The following is a 19889-nucleotide window of genomic DNA, read 5'->3' on the forward strand; positions in this document are numbered from 1 at the left end:
CCCAGGCTCCTCTGTCCATGGAATTCTCCAGGCAAGAATACTTGATTAGGTTGCCATTTTCTTCTCCAGGTGATCTTCCCGACCCAGGGATCGAACACGTGTCTCCCCCACTGCAGGCAGAGGCTTTAAGATCTGAGCTACCAGGGAAGCCCGGGACTCTCTGCCTTTACAAATGCTGTTTCCTCTGTCTGAAAAGTCCTTCCCCTCCCTTTTGTTAGGCAAACTCTTATTTATTACTGAAGCCCAGCTTAAATATCACTACCTTGTAGTTTTCTCTCACCTCTCACAGAATTGACATCTCTCCCATTTTTTTTTCTGTACCAATATGTTTATTTATTCTTAAAATAAATGGACTAAGTTGACTCGGGGGGAAGGGAACTAGAGAAAGGAGGAGGGAGCTTCCTGTTAATGGACTTACCCAAGCAGCAACTGCGGCGCTACGTGTTAAGCATACTGTTCAAGCAGCAGTGGGAGTATGGGGCTGGATGATCTTTAAGTCATTAGATGCTACCGTTCGTATATTTCACACTGCGTGTCTTTGTGCTCGAGTGTGTCAGACAATAGTGTGTGTGTGTGTGTGTGCGTGTGCGTGTGTGTGGCGTTGGGAGGGAGGGGACAAAGAAACAGAAAGAGATCAGAGCGGAGATGAGATGAGGGGAACGCAGTGCAGTAAGAGCAGATGGGCGGACCTCAATTTCTTCTGCTTAAGAGTTTTGCAGAGGTCCAGCCCTGCATCAAGTGCTGTGGCAAGGGGTGGGAGAGGGGGAAAGAGGAGGGACTGCACTCTCCACTCCCTCTGAGCGTGCCCAGCCTCGCCAGCCTGACGGATCATCTTCCGCTCCAACACCGCCTGTTCCTCCTCGCCGTGACTCATGCCTATTGTGTGTGGTGCACTCTGGCCTGCAGCCCCACAGGTGGTATCGACTAGGGGAGATTGTTCCCGCCAGGCTAGGCAGTGGAGCGCCGCACAGCGCGTCTTCCCGCCTCTCAGCCGCTGCCCAGCAATTCCGACCCAGCGCCAGCAGGCCTGCTCGGTCGATCTTCGAGCCTAAGATGCGGCGGGGCTGGAAGATGGCTCTGTCCGGGGGGCTACGGTGCTGCCGCCGTGTACTTTCCTGGGTGCCAGTGCTCGTTATCGTCCTCGTCGTGCTCTGGTCCTACTATGCCTACGTCTTTGAACTCTGCCTGGGTAAGTCGAGCTGGCACCTAAGGTGGGGAAATTATGCTTCAGCATAACCGTCTGCCCTACCCTTCACACTGGTGTCCCCTGTGTTCTTAGCCCTCACACTGCGGTTTTCCTTAAGCTCCCTGGAGATCTCTTGATCTCCAACCTATGGCTTCCCATAGTATTTCTTGCACCCTCCCACGAGTGTCCCACCATGTCGCTATCGTCTCCTAGCCAGGGTTTCTTACATTACTTCCTGGCCATACCCACAAGAATTTCCTCCCCACCCCCCCACTGGGGTCCCCTTTTCTCAAACAGGACAACCACTTGTGCCTTGTGCTCTGGTTCTAGGGGCTGTCATCCTACCGAGTTGAGTAAACAACGTACCCTGTATACTTAAACTGGCCACTTACACTATGAGTCCCTCCAATTCACCCAACTAAGAGCCCCATATTTTCCAATTTCTTCCTATTAGGAACCCCCAAATATTTCCTGTACTCCCTTACTAGCTCTCCCTTATCTAACACTGGGATTCCTCCTTTTCCAGTCATCCTCTCAAGCCAGCTGAAGTGCATTTTCTGCCACTTGGGACCCCACAGTACACCTTGTTCTATCCCACTGTAGTCTCCCCTTTTCACAAAGTAATGTGCCTTCCATTCCTCTTTCCCTGTGGGACTAAACTAAAAGTTCGATTAGTTTCCCTTCCATTCCCCATTTTCTGATCTTCTCTAATGGAATGGGAATCCTACAATACATCCCATCCTTTCTGCTCATACAAGAAGCCCTGATTTTGTCACACTGGAGCTCCCCTTAGTCTCCTGCCTGCCTGCTTTGAGGTACATTCACTCCTTCCCATTCATGGCCCCACATTATTTTCTGACACCTCATACTAGTCACCCTGCTTTTTATCACACTATGGTACTGCTTTGTCCACTCTCTTCTCACACTAGGGTATCCTGTTTACCCTCCTACAAGGGTTTCCCTGGTGGCTCAGACAGTAAAGAATATGCCTGCAATGCAGGAGGGTAGGGTTCGATCCCTGGGTGGGAAAGATCCCCTGGAGAAGGGAATAGCTACCCACTCCAATATATTTGCCTGGAGGATCCCATGTACAGAGAAGCCTGGTGGGCTACAGTCCATGGGGTTGCAAAAAGTCAGACACAACTGAGCGACTAACATTTTCAATTTCAAGGGTTCCCACAATATCCCCTATACACCTTCCAAAGGCCATTAGTTTTCTATATGATGATCTCCTCTTGCTATCTTTTCTGAAATATACCCCCCACCTCCTGCAGTCTTCTTCCACTGTTAGCCCCACATTTTGCCATCCTCTTCCTCTGGGGTTTCTTATTATTTTCACTTACTTTCTTCTAGGATTACACTTGTCCCTTGTCTTCTCAAACTAGGGAAACACCATACTTTCCTTCAGGGGTTTCTAATATTTCCTCTCCTAACAATGAGGGGCTCATTTCTTGTCCCCTCTCATTAGACCATACTTTTATAAATCTAGGGTCTCCTGTTACACCCAGTCCTATAACACCAGGGAACATTTCATCCCCTCCAGTCTATAAAACAGTTCCCACAGTATATCTCACGCTCTCAAACTCAGAATTCCACAGTATTTACAGATGCAAATCCCAAGACTCTATCCCACTTGGATTAACCCCAGTCCCCTATAGTGTTATCAATTCACAATGGAGTCTTCATAGTATATCCTCGCAAAAGAACCTCTGCTTTTCTCATGGTGAGATTTCTCTTTGCCTCTCACATTGAAGAATCCCCATCTCTTCTCAAAGGAAGTTCCACTAATCTTGTCACTTCAGTATAGAATCCCACTTCTAACATTCTTAAAATTGTGTCCTATAATGTTCCCTATTCATTCAATGTGAGGTCCCAGTATATTTCCGTTCCCTCACATTAGGACTCCTATTTGTCTCTTTGGACATCCCCTCACTTTCAAATCCTTCCAAGACTCCTATATTTCTTTATATCAGATTCTTCTCCTCTTAAAAATTATGGTTGAGGTCCTGCTTTTTCTAACCCTAGGACCTGACTCCACTTATAATTTCTGTTTCTTACATATTTAACAAAGCAATAGTCTACTCCAGGTAGACTGGGATTAACTAGGGAGACAGAAGATAGCTATATTTTCTAATATAGAAGTTTCTTATAGATTCTGTGCATCAGAGTTTGAGTTTTCCTGGTCCATTTCTTAGATTTACTAAGGAAAATACAGAAAGGTTATTACAAATTCAATTAGTTGCCTTCATAAATACAAATTTAGGCTGTATTTCTTTTTTTAATCACATTCTGATATGCAGGTGTATTAAATGGGCTGTACAATGACTGGGAAGTTTTTCTATTCCCAGAGCTCACCACTTTCTTCTTTTGAATGATTGATCGAAGGGTTAAAAGTTCAGCTCTGTTATTGTTGCTCCTAGGATCAATGCCATATTGTAAATATATCAGACATATTTTGGAGTTTTTCAGTACTGACCTACATGAGCTTTGCCAAGCAATTATTTTAAAAATTAATAATGGCTAACACTTAACATAGTGCTTGATCTGTGCCAGGCAATGTTCTAAGTACTGTAGATATATGAACATTTTAATATATTAACTTATTTAATACTAACACTAACCATACAAAGCAGATATCATTACTATCCCCATTGAGCAGATGTGCAAAATGATGTAAAGACCAAATTAATAATTAGCTTTCTACAAGTTCTTATTAAGTTATATAATAGTAAAAGCTGAAAAGAAGCTTATTTATTTTGTTTATTTAACATATTTGCAGGGCATTTACTACATTCTAGGCACTGTTTGCAATGGCACTCCACTCCAGTACTCTTGCCTGGAAAATCCCATGGGTGGAGGAGCCTGGTGGGCTGCAGTCCATGGGGTCGCTAAGAGTTGGACATGACTAAGCGACTTCACTTTCACTTTTCACTTTCATGTATTGGAGAAGGAAATGGCAACCCACTCCAGTGCTCTTGCCTGGAGAATCCAAGGGACGGGGAGCCTGGTGGGCTGCTGTCTATGGGGTCACACAGAGTCGGACATGACTGAAGTGACTTAGCAGCAGCAGCAGGCACTGTTTTAAGTGACTACACACACACAAACATACACAGGCACACAAACTTAATCCTTATAACAACCTTATGAGGCAAGCATTATCATTATATCTGTTTTGAAGATAAGAAAACTGAGGCACAGACACATTGTGAAACTTGTCTAAAGTCATGGACCTAGTAAATGTCCAAGCTTGGATGGCAACCCAGGCAGTATAGCTCCTCAGTCCATGCTTTAACCTCCACAGTATCTTACTTAACTCCATCTACTTTCAACCAATACAGAGGTCTAAACTTGTGACTCACAGGCCATATGTAGCCTACAGATGTGTTTCATTTGGCCTGCACAGTATTTTCTTAACATTTTGCATCAGATACCATTATTTAAAAACTAGAAAGGTAAGATAGCTTTTATTTCCAATTCTGGCTCCACCAGTCCATCCTTTCATTCCCCCCGCTTTAATAAGTCTTTTATTTTTTAATTTAATTTTTAATTGGAGGAAAATTGCTTTACAATGTTGTGATGGTTTCTGCTGTACAAAAATGCAAATCAGCCATAATTATACATATATCATCTCCCTCTTGAGTCTCCCTTCCTTACCCCATCCTACCCCTCTAGATCACTACAGAGCACCAGGCTGGGCTCCCTGTGTTATGTAGAAACTTCCCACTAGCTATCTGTTTTACACATTATAGTGTATGTATACCAGTGCTACTTTCTCCGTTCTTCCCACTTTCCTTCCCCCACTGTGTTCACAAGTTCTTTCTCTATGTCTGCGTCTCCATTCCTTCCCTGCAAGTAGGTTCATCAATACCATTTTTCTAGGTTCCATATATATGCTTGAATATATGATACTTATTTTTCTGTTTCAGACTTACACTCTGTATAACAGGCTCTAGATTCATCCACCTTACTAGGACTGACTCAAATTCATTCTTATTTATGGCTGAGTAATATTCCACATCCTCACCAAAACTTATTTTCCTTTTTAAATTATAGCCATCAGAGTGGCTATGAAGTAGTATCTTATGTGATTTTGGTTTGCATATCCCTGATGACTAATGAAATAGATTATCTTTTCATGTATTTGTTGGCCATCTGTATATCTTCTTTAAAGAAATATCTATTTAAGTCCTTTGCACATTTTTAACTGGGTTATTTATCTTTTTGTTTTTGAATTATAAGATTTCCTTATGTATTTTGAATATTCAACCCTTATCAGAAAATGATTTGCAGATACTTTCTCCCATTCAGTGTGTTATCTTTTCACTTTCTTGATAGTATAATTTGATATCTGCTCAGTTGCTCAGTCGTATCTGACTCTGCGACCTCATGGACTGTAGCCCACCAGGTTCCTCTGTCCATGGCATTGTCCCAGCAAGAAACCTGGAGTGGGTTGCCATTTCCTCCTCCAGGGGATCTTCCTGACCCAGGGATCAAACCCACGTCTCCAGCGTCTCCTACATTGGCAGGTGGATTCTTTACCACTGAGCTACCTGGGAAGCCTGTCATTTGATACATAAAATCTTTAATTTTGATAAAGTTCAACTTACCTATATTTTTACTTGTTGCCTGCTTTTTGGTATCATATCTAAGCACCCATTGATAAATGCAAGGCCATAAAGATTTACCAATGTATTTTCTTCTAAAAGATTTTTATAGTTTTTACTTTTTATTAAATATGATTAGATCTTTGGCCAATTTTGAGTTAATTTTTGTACATGGAGTGAGGGAGGAATCCAGATTCATTCTTTTTCATGTGGCTATGAAGATGTCCCAGCATCATTTATAGAAGAGACTATTCTTACACCATTGAATAGCCTTGACATGATTGTCAAAAACCAATTGATCATAGAGGTATGGATTTATTTCTGTACTCTTAATTCTGTCCCACTGATTTGTTTGTCGATTCCTCTGTCAGTACCACATTTGCTTTGATGACTGCATCTTTGTTTTAAATTTTGATGTCAAGAGTGTGAGTCCTCCAAATTTCTTTTTTTGGGCATTTTATTTTTTTAAATTTATTTATTTTAATTGGAGGCTAATTACTTTACAGTATTGTGGTGGTTTTGTCATACAATGACATGAATCAGCCATGAGTGTACATGTGTTCCCCATCCTGAACCCTCCTCCTACCTTCATCCCCATCACATCCCTCTGGGTCATCCCAGTGCACCAGCCCTGAGCACCCTGTCTCATGCATCAAACCTGGACTGTTTCATGATATGATATGTTTCACATATGATAATATACATGTTTCAGTGCTATTTTCTCAAATCATCCCACCCTCACCTTCTCTCACAGAGTCCAAAAGACTGTTCTATATACCTGTGTCCCTTTTGCTGGGTCGCATATAGGGTTATCATTACCATCTTTCTAAATTCCATGTATCAGTTCAGTTCAGTCACTCAGTCGTGTCTGACTCTTTGCGACCCCATGAATCACAGCATGCCAGGCCTCCCTGTCCATTAACAGCATGCCAGGCCTCCCTGTCCATTACCAACTCCCGGAGTTCACTCAAATTCATGTCCATCGAGTCGGTGATGCCATCCAGCCATCTCATCCTCTGTTGTCTCCTTCTCCTCTGGCCCCCAGTCCTTCCCAGCATCAGGGTCTTTTCCAATGAGTCAATTCTTCCAATGAGGTGGCCAAAGTATTGGAGTTTCAGCATCAGCATCAGTCCTTCCAATGAACACCCGGGACTGATCTCCTTTAGGATGGACTGGTTGGATCTCCTTGCAGTCCTAGGGACTCTCAAGAGTCTTCTCCAACACCACAATTCAAAAGCATCAATTCTTTGGCACTCAGCTTTCTTCACAGTCCAACTCTCATATCCATACATGACCACTGGAAAAATCATAGCCTTGACTAGATGGACCTTTGTTGGCAAAGTAATATCTCTGCTTTTCAATATGCTATCTAGGTTGGTCATAACTTTCCTTCCAAGGAGTAAGCATCTTTTGATTTCATGGCTGCAATCACCATCTGCAGTGATTTTGGAGCCCCCCAAAATAAAGTCTGACACTGTTTCCACTGTTTCCCCATCTGTTTCCCATGAAGTGATGGGACCAGAGGCCATGATCTTAGTTTTCTGAATGTTGAGCTGTAAGCCAACTTTTTTACTCTCCTCTTTCACTTTCATCGAGAGGCTTTTTAGTTCCTCTTCACTTTCTGCCATAAGGGTGGTGTCATCTGCATATCTGAGGTTATTGATGTTTCTCCCGGCAATCTTGATTCCAGCTGGTGCTTCTTCCAGCCCAGTGTTTCTTATGATGTACTCCACATAGAAGTTAAAGAAGCAGGGTGACAATATACAGCCTTGATGTACTCCTTTTCCTATTTTGAACCAGTCTGTTGTTCCATGTCCAGTTCTAACTGTTGCTTCCTGACCTGCATATAGGTTTCTCAAGAGGCAGGTCAGGTGGTCTGGTATTCCCATCTCTTTCAGAAATTTCCACAGGTTCTTGTGATCCACACAGTCAAAGGCTTTGGCATAGTCAATAAAACAGAAATAGATGTTTTTCTGGAACTCTCTTGCTTTTTCCATGATCCAGCAGATATTGGCAATTTGATCTCTGGTTCCTTTGCTGTTTTTCTTTCTGGCTTACTTCACTCTGTATAGTAGGCTCCAGTTTCATCCACCTCATTAGAACTGATTCAAATGTATTCTTTTTAATGGCTGAGTAATATTTCACTGTGTATATGTACCACAGCTTTCTTATCCATTCATCTGCTGATAGACATCTAGGTTGCTTCCATGTCCTGGATATTATAAACAGTGCTGCGATGAAGATTGGGGTACATGTGTCTCTTTCAATTCTGGTTTCCTCAGTGTGTATGCCCAGCAGTGGGATTGCTGGGTCATATGGCAGTTCTATTTTAATTCTTTTACACATAGGTGACCGATTTTCCCAAAACCACTAATTGAAGAGACTGTTCTCCATTGTATATTTTTGCCTCCTTTGTCAAAGATAAGGTGCCCATAGGTGTGTGAATTTATTTTCAGGCTTTCTATCTTATTCCATTGGTCTATATTTCTTTTTTCTGCCAGTATCATACTGTCTTTTTTTATTTTAAATTTATTTTTTTAATTGAAGGATAATTGTTGTACAGAATTGTGTTGGTTTTTGCCAAACATCAACATGAATCAGCCATAGTTCAAGACCCCTCCGTCTTGAACTTGCCTCATATCTCCCTCCCCATCCCACCCCTAGGCTGTTGCAGAGCCCTGGTTTGAGTTTCCTGAGTCATACAGCAAATTCCCATTTGCTATCTATTTTACATATGTTAATGTAAGTTTCCATGTTACTCTCTCCATACATCCTACCCTCTCCTTCCACCCCCAACTCCCACCATGCCCATAAGTCTGTTGTCTATGTTGGGTTCTCCATTGATGCCCTGCAAATAATTTCATCAGTATTTTCTTTCTAGATTCCGTATATATGCATTACTATATGACATTTGTTTTTCTCTGACATACTTCACTCTGTGTAATAGGCTCTAGGTTCATCCACCTCAAGAACTGACTCAAATACGTTCCTTCTTATGGCTGAGTAATATTCCATTGTATATAAGTACCTGAACTTCTTTTCCATTCATCTGTTGATGGACTTCTAGGTTGCTTCCATGTTCCAGCTATTGTAAATAGTGCTGCAAAGGTACATGTGTCTTTTCCCATTTTGATTTCCTCAGGGTATATGCCTTGTAGTGGGACTGCTGGGTCTTATGGTGGTTTTATTCCTAGTTTTTTTTTTAAGGAGTCTCCATACTGTCTTCCATAGTGGCTGTATCAATTTACATTCCCACCAACAGTGCAAGAGGGTTCCCTTTTCTCCACATCCTTTCCAACATTTATTGATTGTAGACTTTTTGATGATGGTCATTCTGAACAATGTGAGGTGATACCTCATTGTATTTTTCATTTGCATTTCTCTAATAATTAACAATGTTGAGTATCTTTTCATGTGTTTGTTAGTCACCTGTACTTCTTCTTTGCAGAAATGTCTATTTAGGTCTTTTCTCCACTTTGATTCGGTGGTTTGTTTTCCTTATATTGACTTGTATAGCTGCTTGTGTATTTTGGAAATTAATGCTTTGTCAGTTGTTTCATTTCCTATTATTTTCTCTGATTGTGAAGGTTGTCTTTTCATGTTTATAGTTTCTTTTCCTGTGCAAAAGCTTTTAAGTTTAATTAGGTCTTACTTGTTTATTTTTATTTTTATTTCTATTACTCTAGGGGGTGAATCATAGAGGATCTTGCTGTGGTTTATGTCTTATTTTGTCCTGTCTATGTTTTCCTCTAGAGTTTTATAGTTTCTGGTCTTACATTTAGGTCTTTAATCCATTTTGAGTTTATCATTGTGTGCGGTGTTAGGAAGTCTTCTAATTTCATTCTTTTACATGTAGCTGTCCAGTTTTGCCAGCACCACTTATTAAAGAGACTCTTTTTGCCCCATTGTATATTCTAACCTCCTTTGACAAAAATAAGGTACCCATAAGTACATGGGTTTATCTCTGGTTTCTCTATCTTGTTCCATTGGTCTATATTTCTGTTTTTTGTATTTGTACCATACTATCTTGATGACTGTAGATTTGTAGTATAGTCTGAAGTCAGGAAGGGTGATTCCTCCATTTCCATTCTTCTTTCTCAAGATTGCTTTCACTATTCAAATTTTTTTGTGTTTCCATGCAAATTTTGAAATTATTTATTTTAGATATGTGAAGAACACCATTGGTAGTTTGATAGGAAATGCATTGAATCTATAGATTGCTTTGAATAGTATAATCATTTTCATAATATTGATTCTTCCAATCAAAGAACATGCTATATCTCTCTATATGTTGGTGTTGTCCTTAATCTCTTTCATCAATATCTTATAGTTTTGTGCATACAGGTCTTTTGTCTATTTCGGTAAAATTATTCCTAAGTATTTTCTTGTTTTTGTTGCAATGGTGAATGGGATTGTTTCTTTAATTTCTCTTTCTGATTTTTCTTTTTTAGTGTATATGAATGCAAAGGATTTCTGTGTATTAATTTTATATCCTGTGACTTTACTATATTCATTGATTAGCACTAGTAATCTTCTGGTGGCATCTTTAGGGGTTTCTATGTAAAGAATCATGTAATCTTCAAATAGAGTTTTATTTCTTCTTTTGCAATATGGATTCCTTTTATTTCCTTTTCTGATTGTTGTGGCTAGGACTTCCAAAACTATGGTCAATAATAGTGGTGAGAGTGGGCTCCCTTATTTTGTTCCTGATTTTTAGAGGAAATGCTTTCTTTTTTTCACCATCGTGAATAATGTTTACTGTGGGTTTATTGTATATGGCCTTTATTATGTTGAGGTATGTTCCTTCTATGCTTACTTTCTGGAGAGTTTTTTCTTTTTTAATCATAAATGGGTGTTGAATTTTGTCAAAAGCTTCCTCTGCATCTATTGAGTTGATCATATCTTTCAATTTGTTAATATGGTATATCACATTGATTATTTGTGTATAATAAAGAATGTTTGCACCACTGGGATAAAGCCCATTTGATCATGATGTATGATCTTTTTAATGTGTTACTAGATTGTATTTGCTAAGATTTTGTTGAGGATTTTTACGTCTGTATTCATCAGTGATTGTTTTTGCTCAGTCATGTCTGACTCGTTGTGACCCCATGGACTGCAGCATGCCAGGCATCCCTGTCCTTCAGCGTCTCCCAGGGCTTGCTCAAACTCATGTCCATTGAGATGGTGATGCCATCCAACCATCACATCCTCTGTCATCCCCTTCTCCTCCTGCCTTCAATCTCTCCCAGCATCTGGGTCTTTTCCAAGAGTCAGATCTTTGCATCAGGTGGCCAGGTCCTGGAGCTTCAGCTTCAGCATCAGTCCTTGCAATGAATATTCAGGACTGATTTCCTTTAGGATTGACTGGTTTGATCTTGTAGTCCAAGGGACTCTCAAGAGTCTTCTCTAACACCACAGTTCAAAAGCATCAGTTCTTCAGCACTCAGCCTTCTTTATGGTCCAAATCTCAGATCCATACATGACTAATGAAAAAACCATATCTTTGAATATGTGGACCTTTGTTGACCAAGTAATGTCTCTTTTTATATATGCTATCTATGTTTGTCATAGCTTTTCCATGGAGCAAGTGTCTTTTAATTTCATGGCTGCTGTCAACATATGCACTGATTTTGGAACCCAAGAAAACAAAGTCTATAACTATTTCCATTGTTTCCCCTCTATTTTCCATGAAGTAATGGGATCGGATGCCATGATCTTCATTTTTTGCATGTTGAGTTTTAAGCAAGCTTTTTTACTCTCCTCTTTCACTTTCATCAAGAGGCTCTTTAGTTCTTCTTCACTTTCTGCCATAAAGGCAGTGTCCTCCTTATATCTGAGGTTATTGATATTTCTCCTAGCAATCTTGATTCCAACTTGTGCTTCATCCAGCCTGGCATTTCACATGATGTACTCTGCATATAAGTTAAATAAGCAGGGTGACAATATACAGCCTTGATGTACTCATTTTCAAATTTGGAACTAATCCTTTGTTCTATGTTCGGTTCTGTTGCTTCTTGACTTGCATACAGGTTTTTCAGGTAGGTAAGATGCTCTGGTATTCCCATCTCTTTAAGAATTTTCCACAGTTTATTTTGATCTGCATGGTCAGAGTCTTTAGCGTTGTCAATGAAGCAGAAGTAGATGTTTTTCTGGAATTCTCTTGCTTTTTCTGTGATCCAACGAATATTGGCAATGTGATCTCTGGTTCCTCTGCCTTTTCTAAATCCAGCTTGAACATCTGGAAGTTCTTGGTTCCCATACTATTGAAGCCTAACTTTGAGAATTTTGAGCATTACTTTGCTAGCGTGTGAAATGAGTGCAACTGTGTGGTAGTTTGAACATTCTTTGGCATTGCTTTTCTTTGAGATTGGAACGAAACTGATCTTTTCCAGTTCTGGCCCACTGCTGAATTTTCCAATTTTGTTAGTATATTGACTGCAGCACTTTAACAGCATCATCTTTTAGAATTTGAAATAGCTCAGCTGGAATTCTGTCACCTCCACTAGCTTTCATCATAGTGATACTTCCTAAAGCCTACTTGACTTCGCACACTAGGATGTCTGGCTGTTGGTAAGTGATCACATCATCATTTTTATATGGGTCATTAACATCTTTTTTGTATGGTTCTTTTTATTCTTTGAGGTTCCCTTGTGGGTCAGCCAGTAAAGAATCTGCCTGCAATGCTGGAGACCTGGGTTCGATCCCTGGGTTGGGAAAATACCCTGGAGAAGAGAAAGGCTACCCACTAGAGTTTCTGGCCTGGAGAATTCCGTGGACTGTCTAGTCCATGGGATCGCAAAGAGTTCGACATGACTGAGCAACTTTCACTTTTTTCTTTGTATTCTTGCCACGTCTTCTTAATATCTTCTGCTTCTGTTAGGTCCATACCATTTGTGTCCTTTATTGTGCCCATCTTTGCATGAAATGTTCCCTTGGTATCTCTAATTTTCTTCAAGTGATCTCTAGTCTTTCCCATTCTATTGTTTTCCTCTATTTCTTTGCATTTTTTACTTAGGAAGGCCTTCTCATCTCTCCCTGCTGTTCTTTGGAACTCTCCATTCAGATGGGTATATCTTTCCTTATCTCCTTTGCCTTTCACTTCTTTTCTCAGCTATTTGTAAGGCCTCCTCAGACAACCATTTTGCCTTTTTGCATTTCTTTTTCTTGGAAATGGTTCTGATCACTGTCTCCTGTACAGTGTTTTGAACCTCCATCCATATTTCTTCAGAAACTGTCTATCAGTTCTAGTCCCTTGAATCTAGCTGTCCCTTTATTGTGTGTGTGTGTGTGTGTGTTAGTCACTTATTCGTGTCCTAGTCTTTGCAACACTATGGACTGTAGCCCTCTAGCCTCCTCTGTCCATGGGATTCTCCAGGCAATAATACTGGAGTGGGTTGCCATTTCCTTCTCCAGGTGATCTTCCTGATCCAGGGATCAAACCTGGATCTCTTGAATTTCAGGCAGATTCTTTACCATCTGAGCTATAGGGAAGTCCCCTTTACTGTATATCATAAGGAATTTGATTTAGGTGATACCTGAATGGCCTAGTGGTTTTCCCTAGTTTTTTCAATTCAAGTCTGAATTTTGCAATAAGAAGTTCATGATCTGAGCCACAGTCAGCTCTCAGTCTTGTTTTTGCTGACTGTATCGAACTACTCCATCTCGGGCTGCAAGGAATATAATCAGTCTGATTTTGGTATTGACCATCTGATGATGCCCATGTGTAGAGTCTTCTCTTGTGTTGTTGGAAGAGGGTGTTTGCTATGACCAGTGCATTCTTTTGGCAAAACGCTATTAGCCTTTTCCTTCCTTCATTTTGTACTCAAAGGCCAAAGCTGCCTGTTACTCCAGTTATCTCTTGACTTTGTACTTTTGCATTCCAGTCCCCTATGATGAAAATGACAGTCTTTTTGGGTGTTAATTCTAGAAGGTCTTGTAGGTCTTCATATAACCATTTAACTTCAGCTTCTTTGGCATTAGTGGTTGGGGCATAGACTTGGATTACTGTGATATTGAATGGTTTGCCTTGGAAACTAACTAAGATCATTCTGTTGTTTTTGATATTGCACCCAAGTTATGCATTTTGGACTCCTGTTTACTATGAGAGCTACTCCATTTCTTCTAAAGCATTCTTTCCCCAAAGTAGTAGGTATAATGGTCATGAATTAAATTTGCTCATTCCAGTCCATTTTAGTTCACTGATTCCTAAAATGTCGATGTTCACTCTTGCCATCTCCTGTTTGACCACTTCCAACTTACTTTGATTCATGGACCTAACATTCCAGATTCCTATGCAGTATTGTTCTTACAGCATCAGACGTTACTTTCACCACCAGACACATCCACACCTGGACATTGTTACCACTTTGGCTCAGCCTCTTCATTCCTTCTGAAGCTATTTCTTCACTCTTCTCTAGTAGCATATTGGGTACCTACTGACCTGGGAGTTCATCTTTCAGTGTCATACTTTTTTGCATTTTCATACTGTTCATAGAGTTCTCAAGGGAAAAACACTGAAGTGGTTTGTCATAAAGATGTTAAGATGGTGGAGTAGAAGGACATGTATTCAGCTTCTCCTGTGAAAACTCCAAAATTGAAACTAGCTGGTGAACAACCATCGATAGAAGAATGTTGGATCCCAGCTAAAAAGGATACCCCGCATCCAAGGGCAAAGGAGAAGCCACATCATCTATGATATTGACATGTAATTTTCTCTTTTGTGGTATCTTTGTCTGGTTTTTGTATCAGGGTAATGGTGGCCTCATATAATGAATTTGGGTGTTTTTCTTCCTCTGTAGTTTGCTGGAAGAATTTGAGTAAAGTAGATGTTAGCTTTCCTATAAGCTTTTGGTAGAATTCACCTGTGAAGCCATTTGGCACTGGGTTTTTATTTGTTCAGAGATGTTTTATTACAGTTTCACTTCTGTGTTTGTGATTGGTCTGGTTATATTTTCTGTTTCTTCCTGGTTCAGGTTTGGAAGGTTATAGTTTTCTAAGAAATTGTCCATTTATTCCAGGTTGTCCATTTTCAGATCAGATCAGATCTGATCAGTCGCTTAGTCGTGTCCGACTCTTTGCAACCCCATGAATCGCAGCACACCAGGCCTCCCTGTCCATCACCAACTCCCGGAGTTCACCGAGACTCACGTCCATCGAGTCAGTGATGCCATCCAGCCATCTCATCCTCTGTCGTCCCCTTCTCCTGCTGCCCCCAGGCCCTCCCAGCATCAGAGTCTTTTCCAACAAGTCAACTCTTCGAATGAGGTGGCCAAAGTACTGGAGTTTCAGCTTTAGCATCATTCCTTCCCAAGAAATCCCAGGGCTGATCTCCTTCAGAATGGACTGGTTGGATCTCCTTGCAGTCCAAGGGACTCTCAAGAGTCTTCTCCAACACCACAGTTCAAAAGCATCAATTCTTTGGCGCTCAGCCTTCTTCACAGTCCAAGTCTCACATCCATACATGACCACTGGAAAAACCATAGCCTTGACTAGACGAACCTTTGTTGGCAAAGTAATGTCTCTGCTTTTGAATATGCTATCTAGGTTGGTCATAACTTTCCTTCCAAGGAGTAAGTGGCTTTTAATTTCATGGCTGCAGTCACCATCTGCAGTGATTTTGGAACCCAGAAAAATAAAGTCTGACACTGTTTCCCCATCTATTTCCCATGAAATCGTGGGACCGGATGCCATGATCTTCATTTTCTGAATGTTGAGCTTCAAGCCAACTTTTTCACTCTCCACTTTCACTTTCATCAAGAGGCTTTTGAGTTCCTTTTCACTTTCTGCCATAAGGGTGGTGTCATCTGCATATCTGAGGTTACTGATATTTCTCCTGGCAATCTTGATTCCAGTTTGTGTTTCTTCCAGTCCAGTGTTTCTCATGATGTACTCTGCATATAAGTTAAATAAACAGGGTGACAATATACAGCCTTGACGAACTCCTTTTCCTATTTGGAACCAGTCTGTTGTTCCATGTCCAGTTCTGTTGCTTCCTGACCTGCATACAAATTTCTCAAGAGGCAGATCAGATGGTCTGGTATTCCCATCTCTTTCAGAATTTTCCACAGTTTCTTGTGATCCACACAATCAAAGGCTTTGGCATAGTCAATAAAGCAGAAATAAATGTTTTTCTGGAACTCTCTTGCTTTTTCCATGATCCAGCGGATGTTGGCAGTTTGATCTCTGGTTCCTCTGCCTTTTCTAAAACCAGCTTGAACATCAGGAAGTTCACGGTTCACATATTGCTGAAGCCTGGCTTGGAGAATTTTGAGCATTACTTTACTAGCGTGTGAGATGAGTGCAGTTGTACGGTAGTTTGAGCATTCTTTGGCATTGCCTTTCTTTGGGATTGGAATGAAAACTGACCTTTTCCAGTCCTGTGGCCACTGCTGAGTTTTCCAAATTTGCTGGCATGTTGAGTGCAGCACTTTAACAGCATCATCTTTCAGGATTTGCAATAGCTCAACTGGAATTCCATCATTTTATTTACTTATAATTGTTCATAGTGGTGTCTTATAATCCTTTGTGTATCTGTGTTGTCCATTGTAACTTCTCCTTTGGCATTTCTAATTTTATTGGTTTAAGTCTTCTCCCTTTTTTCTTGATGAGTCTTAGCTAATGGTTTGTCAGTTTTGTTTTAGTTTTATTAATCTTTGCTATTATCTCCTTTGATTCTTTTTCATTTATTTTTTTCTAAGATTTTTATAATCTCTTTTCACTTACTAACTTTGGGATGATTTTTTTTTTTTCTTTTTGTAGTTGCTTTAGGTGTAAAGTTAGGTTTTTTTTTTTTTTTTTTTTTTGATGCCTCTCTTGTTTCTCGAGGTAGGCTTGCATTGCTATAAGCTTCCAACTTAGCATTGATTTACTACATTCCATTGGTCTTGAGTTGTCATTTGTTTCTAGGGATATTTTCTTCAGTGATCTGTTGGTTATTCAGAAGCTTGTTGTTTAGCCTCCATGTGTTTGTGTTTCTGTAGTCATTTTCTCAGTAGTTCATATCTAATCTTACAGTGCTGTGGTCAGAGAAGATACTTGAAGTAATTTCAATTTTTAAAAATTTAAAGTTTGGTTTTTGGCCCAAGATATAATCTATCCTGGAGAATATTCCATATGCACTGTTTTCAGATGAAATACCATGTAGGTATCAATTAGGTCCAACTGGTCCAATGTATCATTTAAAGCCTGTGTTTCCTTATTAATTTTTTGTCTGAATGATCTGTCCATTGGTGTGAGTGAGGTATTAAAGTCCTGCAATATTACTGTGTTACTGTCAGCATCCCCTTTAATAGTTATTAGTATTTGCCTTATGTATTGAGGTGCTCCTATTTTGGGTTTTTAATTCGGTCTCTCAGTTGTGTCCAACTCTTTGTGACACCATGGACTACAGCAAATTTGCCATGAAGTGATAGGACTGGATGCCATGATCTTAGTTGTCTGAATGTTGAGTTTTAAGCCAGCTTTTTTACTCTCCTCTTTCATCTTCATCAAGAGGCTCTTTAGTTCCTCTTCACTTTCTGCCATAAGGGTAGTGTCATTTGCATATCTGAGGTTATTGATATTTCTCCTGGCAATCTTGATTCCAGCTTATGCCTCATCCAGCCTGGCATTTCACATGATGTACCCTGCATATAAGTTAAATAAGCAGGGTGACAATATACAGCCTTGACGTACTCCTTTCCCAATTTGGAGCCAGTCTGTTGTTCCATGTCCAGTTCTGAATGTTGCTTCTTGACCTGCATACAGGTTTCACAGGAGGCAATACAAATATTTATAGTTGTTATATCTTCTTGAGCTGATCCCTTGATCATTATGCAGTGTCCTTCTTTGTGTCTTACAAATATCTTTTTTTTAAAGTCTATTTAATCTAAGATAAGTATTGCTACTCCCGCTTTATTTTGATTTCTACTTGTAGCAGTTCCTTTTTCCAGGCTCTCATTTTCGGTCTGCATTTATTCCTAGGTCTGAGGTGGGTTTCTTGGAGACAGTATGTATAGGGGAGGGGTCTTCTTTTTGTATGCATTCATTCAATCTGTATCTTTTGGTTGGAGAATTTATCCCATTTACGTTTAAGGTAAATTTTGGTATATATGATCCTGTTACCATTTACTTTACTGTTTTGGGTTTGTTTTTGTAGGCCTTTCCTTTTTGTGTTTCCTGTCTATAGAAGTTCCTTCAGTATTTGTTGAGGAGCTCAATTTGTTGTGGTGCTGAATTCAGTTCACTTTTGCTTGTCTGTAAAACTTTTGATTTCATCTTCAAATCTGAATGAGATCCCTGCTGGATAGAGTAATCTTGGTTGTAGCTTTTTCCCTTTCATTACTTTAAGTATATCCTACCATTCCCTTCTGGAGAAGGCAATGGCAACCCACTCCAGTACTCTTGGCTGAAAATCCCATGGACAGAGGAGCCTGGTAGGCTGCAGTCCATGGGGTCACGAAGAGTCGGACACAACTGAGTGACTTCACTTTCACTCTTGACTTTCATGCATTGGAGAAGGAAATGGCAACCCACTCCAGTGTTCTTGCCTGGAGAATCCCAGGGATGGTGGAGCCTGGCGGGCTGCCATCTGTGGGGTCGCACAGAGTCGGACATGACTGAAGCGACTTAGTAGTAGTAGTAATAGTAGTAGTAGTACCATTCCCTTCTGGCCTGTAGGGTTTCTGTTGAAAGATTTGCTATTTGCCTTCTAGGTATCTCCCTGTATGTTATTTGTTGCTTTTCCCTTTCTACTTTTAATATTTGTTCTTTCTGTTTGATTTTTGTTGGTTTGATTAATATCTGTTGTGTTTCTCTGTGTGTTTATCCTTTTTGGGAGGCTCTGGGCTTCCTGGACTTGGGTGGCTATTTCTTTTCCTATTTTAGGGAAATTTTCAACTATAATCTCCTCAAATATTTTCTCATGGACTTTATTTTGTCTTCTTCTAGGAACCCTATGATTTGAATGTTATATTTAATGTTGTCCCATAGGTCTCTGAGACTGTCCTCATTACTTTTTATTCTTTTTTCATCATTCAAATTTTCATATTCATGTTCTGTTTCAGTTATTTCAGTCATTCTCTCTTACAGCTTACTTATCCATTTTTCTGCCTCAGTTACTCTACTGTTGGTTCCTTCTAGTGCACTTTTAATCTTAGTTATTGCACTGTTCATTGTTGATTGTATGTTCTTTAATTCTTCAGTGTCTTTGATGAACATTTCTTACGTCTTCTCGATCTGTGCCTATAGTCTATTTATCCATACCTCCATGTTGTTTTCAAGATTTTGAATCATCTTTATTATCATTACTCTGAATTCTTTTTCAGGTAGATTGCCTATTTCATCTTCATTTGTTCCATCTTATAAGTTTTTACCATGTTCTTTCTGCTGGATATTTCTCTGTCTTTTCCTTTTTTATAAATTTACTGGGTTTGGAGTCTCCTTTCTTCAAGCTGGAAGGTTGTAGTTCCTCTTAATTGTGGATTCTGCCTCCCCTGGATGGGGATGGACCAGTGCCTTGTGACAGTTTCCTGGTTGGGGGGATTTGTGCCTGTGTTCTGCTGGATGGAGCCAGACCTTGTCTCTCTGAAGGGCAGTGCCAGGTCCAGTAGTGAGATTTGGGGTGCCTATGTGTTTGGTGATGGACAGGGAGGCCTGGCGTGCTGCAGTCCCTGGGGTTGCAAAGAGTCAGACACAACTGAGCAACTGAACTAAACTGATGTGTTTGGTATGGCTTTGGTCAGACTATCTACTAATGTGCAGGTTGTGCACCTATGTAGCTGAAGGACTGGAATGTGGCATTTGGCACTGGATCTTGCTGGCTTTTTGGTGGGGCTTGCCCTTAGTGTTGAGATGGAGGCCTTTGAGAGGGCTCTCACCTATTAATCTTCCATGGAGTTAGTAGTTTCTGGTGGTCCACAGTTTTGAAGTTGAGTCTCCCACCTCTGGGATTCGGGCCTGAACCTTGACTGTAGCATCAATATTTCACAGGCCACACAGCACAGAAGACAAAAAATCCCTAGAATAATGGTGAAATAACTCTCAAAAGCCGAGATTCACACAGTTATATAGAGAAGGAAAGAAAGATAAAGGAGAAAGAAAAGTTAAAAAGAAGAGTC

General features: G+C 40.3%; 1 protein-coding gene across 4 annotated transcripts in view; it reads left to right on the plus strand.

Annotated features, from left to right (window-relative positions):
• The first annotated feature begins 387 nt into the window (after positions 1-387).
• The window catches only part of ZDHHC15 (zinc finger DHHC-type palmitoyltransferase 15), a 99716-nt gene continuing 80214 nt past the window's right edge, over positions 388-19889 (plus strand). The window contains exon 1 of one of the 4 annotated variants that reach the window (XM_061409674.1): positions 388-1189. In XM_061409674.1, the coding sequence (XP_061265658.1) occupies positions 1054-1189 (136 nt within the window). In that variant the 5' untranslated portion in view covers positions 388-1053. The remainder of the gene's footprint in view (positions 1190-19889) is intronic. The other 3 variants (XR_009734983.1, XM_061409675.1, XM_061409676.1) reach the window with 3 other exon arrangements.

Source organism: Bos javanicus, chromosome X (genome assembly GCF_032452875.1).
Source record: "Bos javanicus breed banteng chromosome X, ARS-OSU_banteng_1.0, whole genome shotgun sequence".
NCBI lineage: Eukaryota > Metazoa > Chordata > Mammalia > Artiodactyla > Bovidae > Bos > Bos javanicus.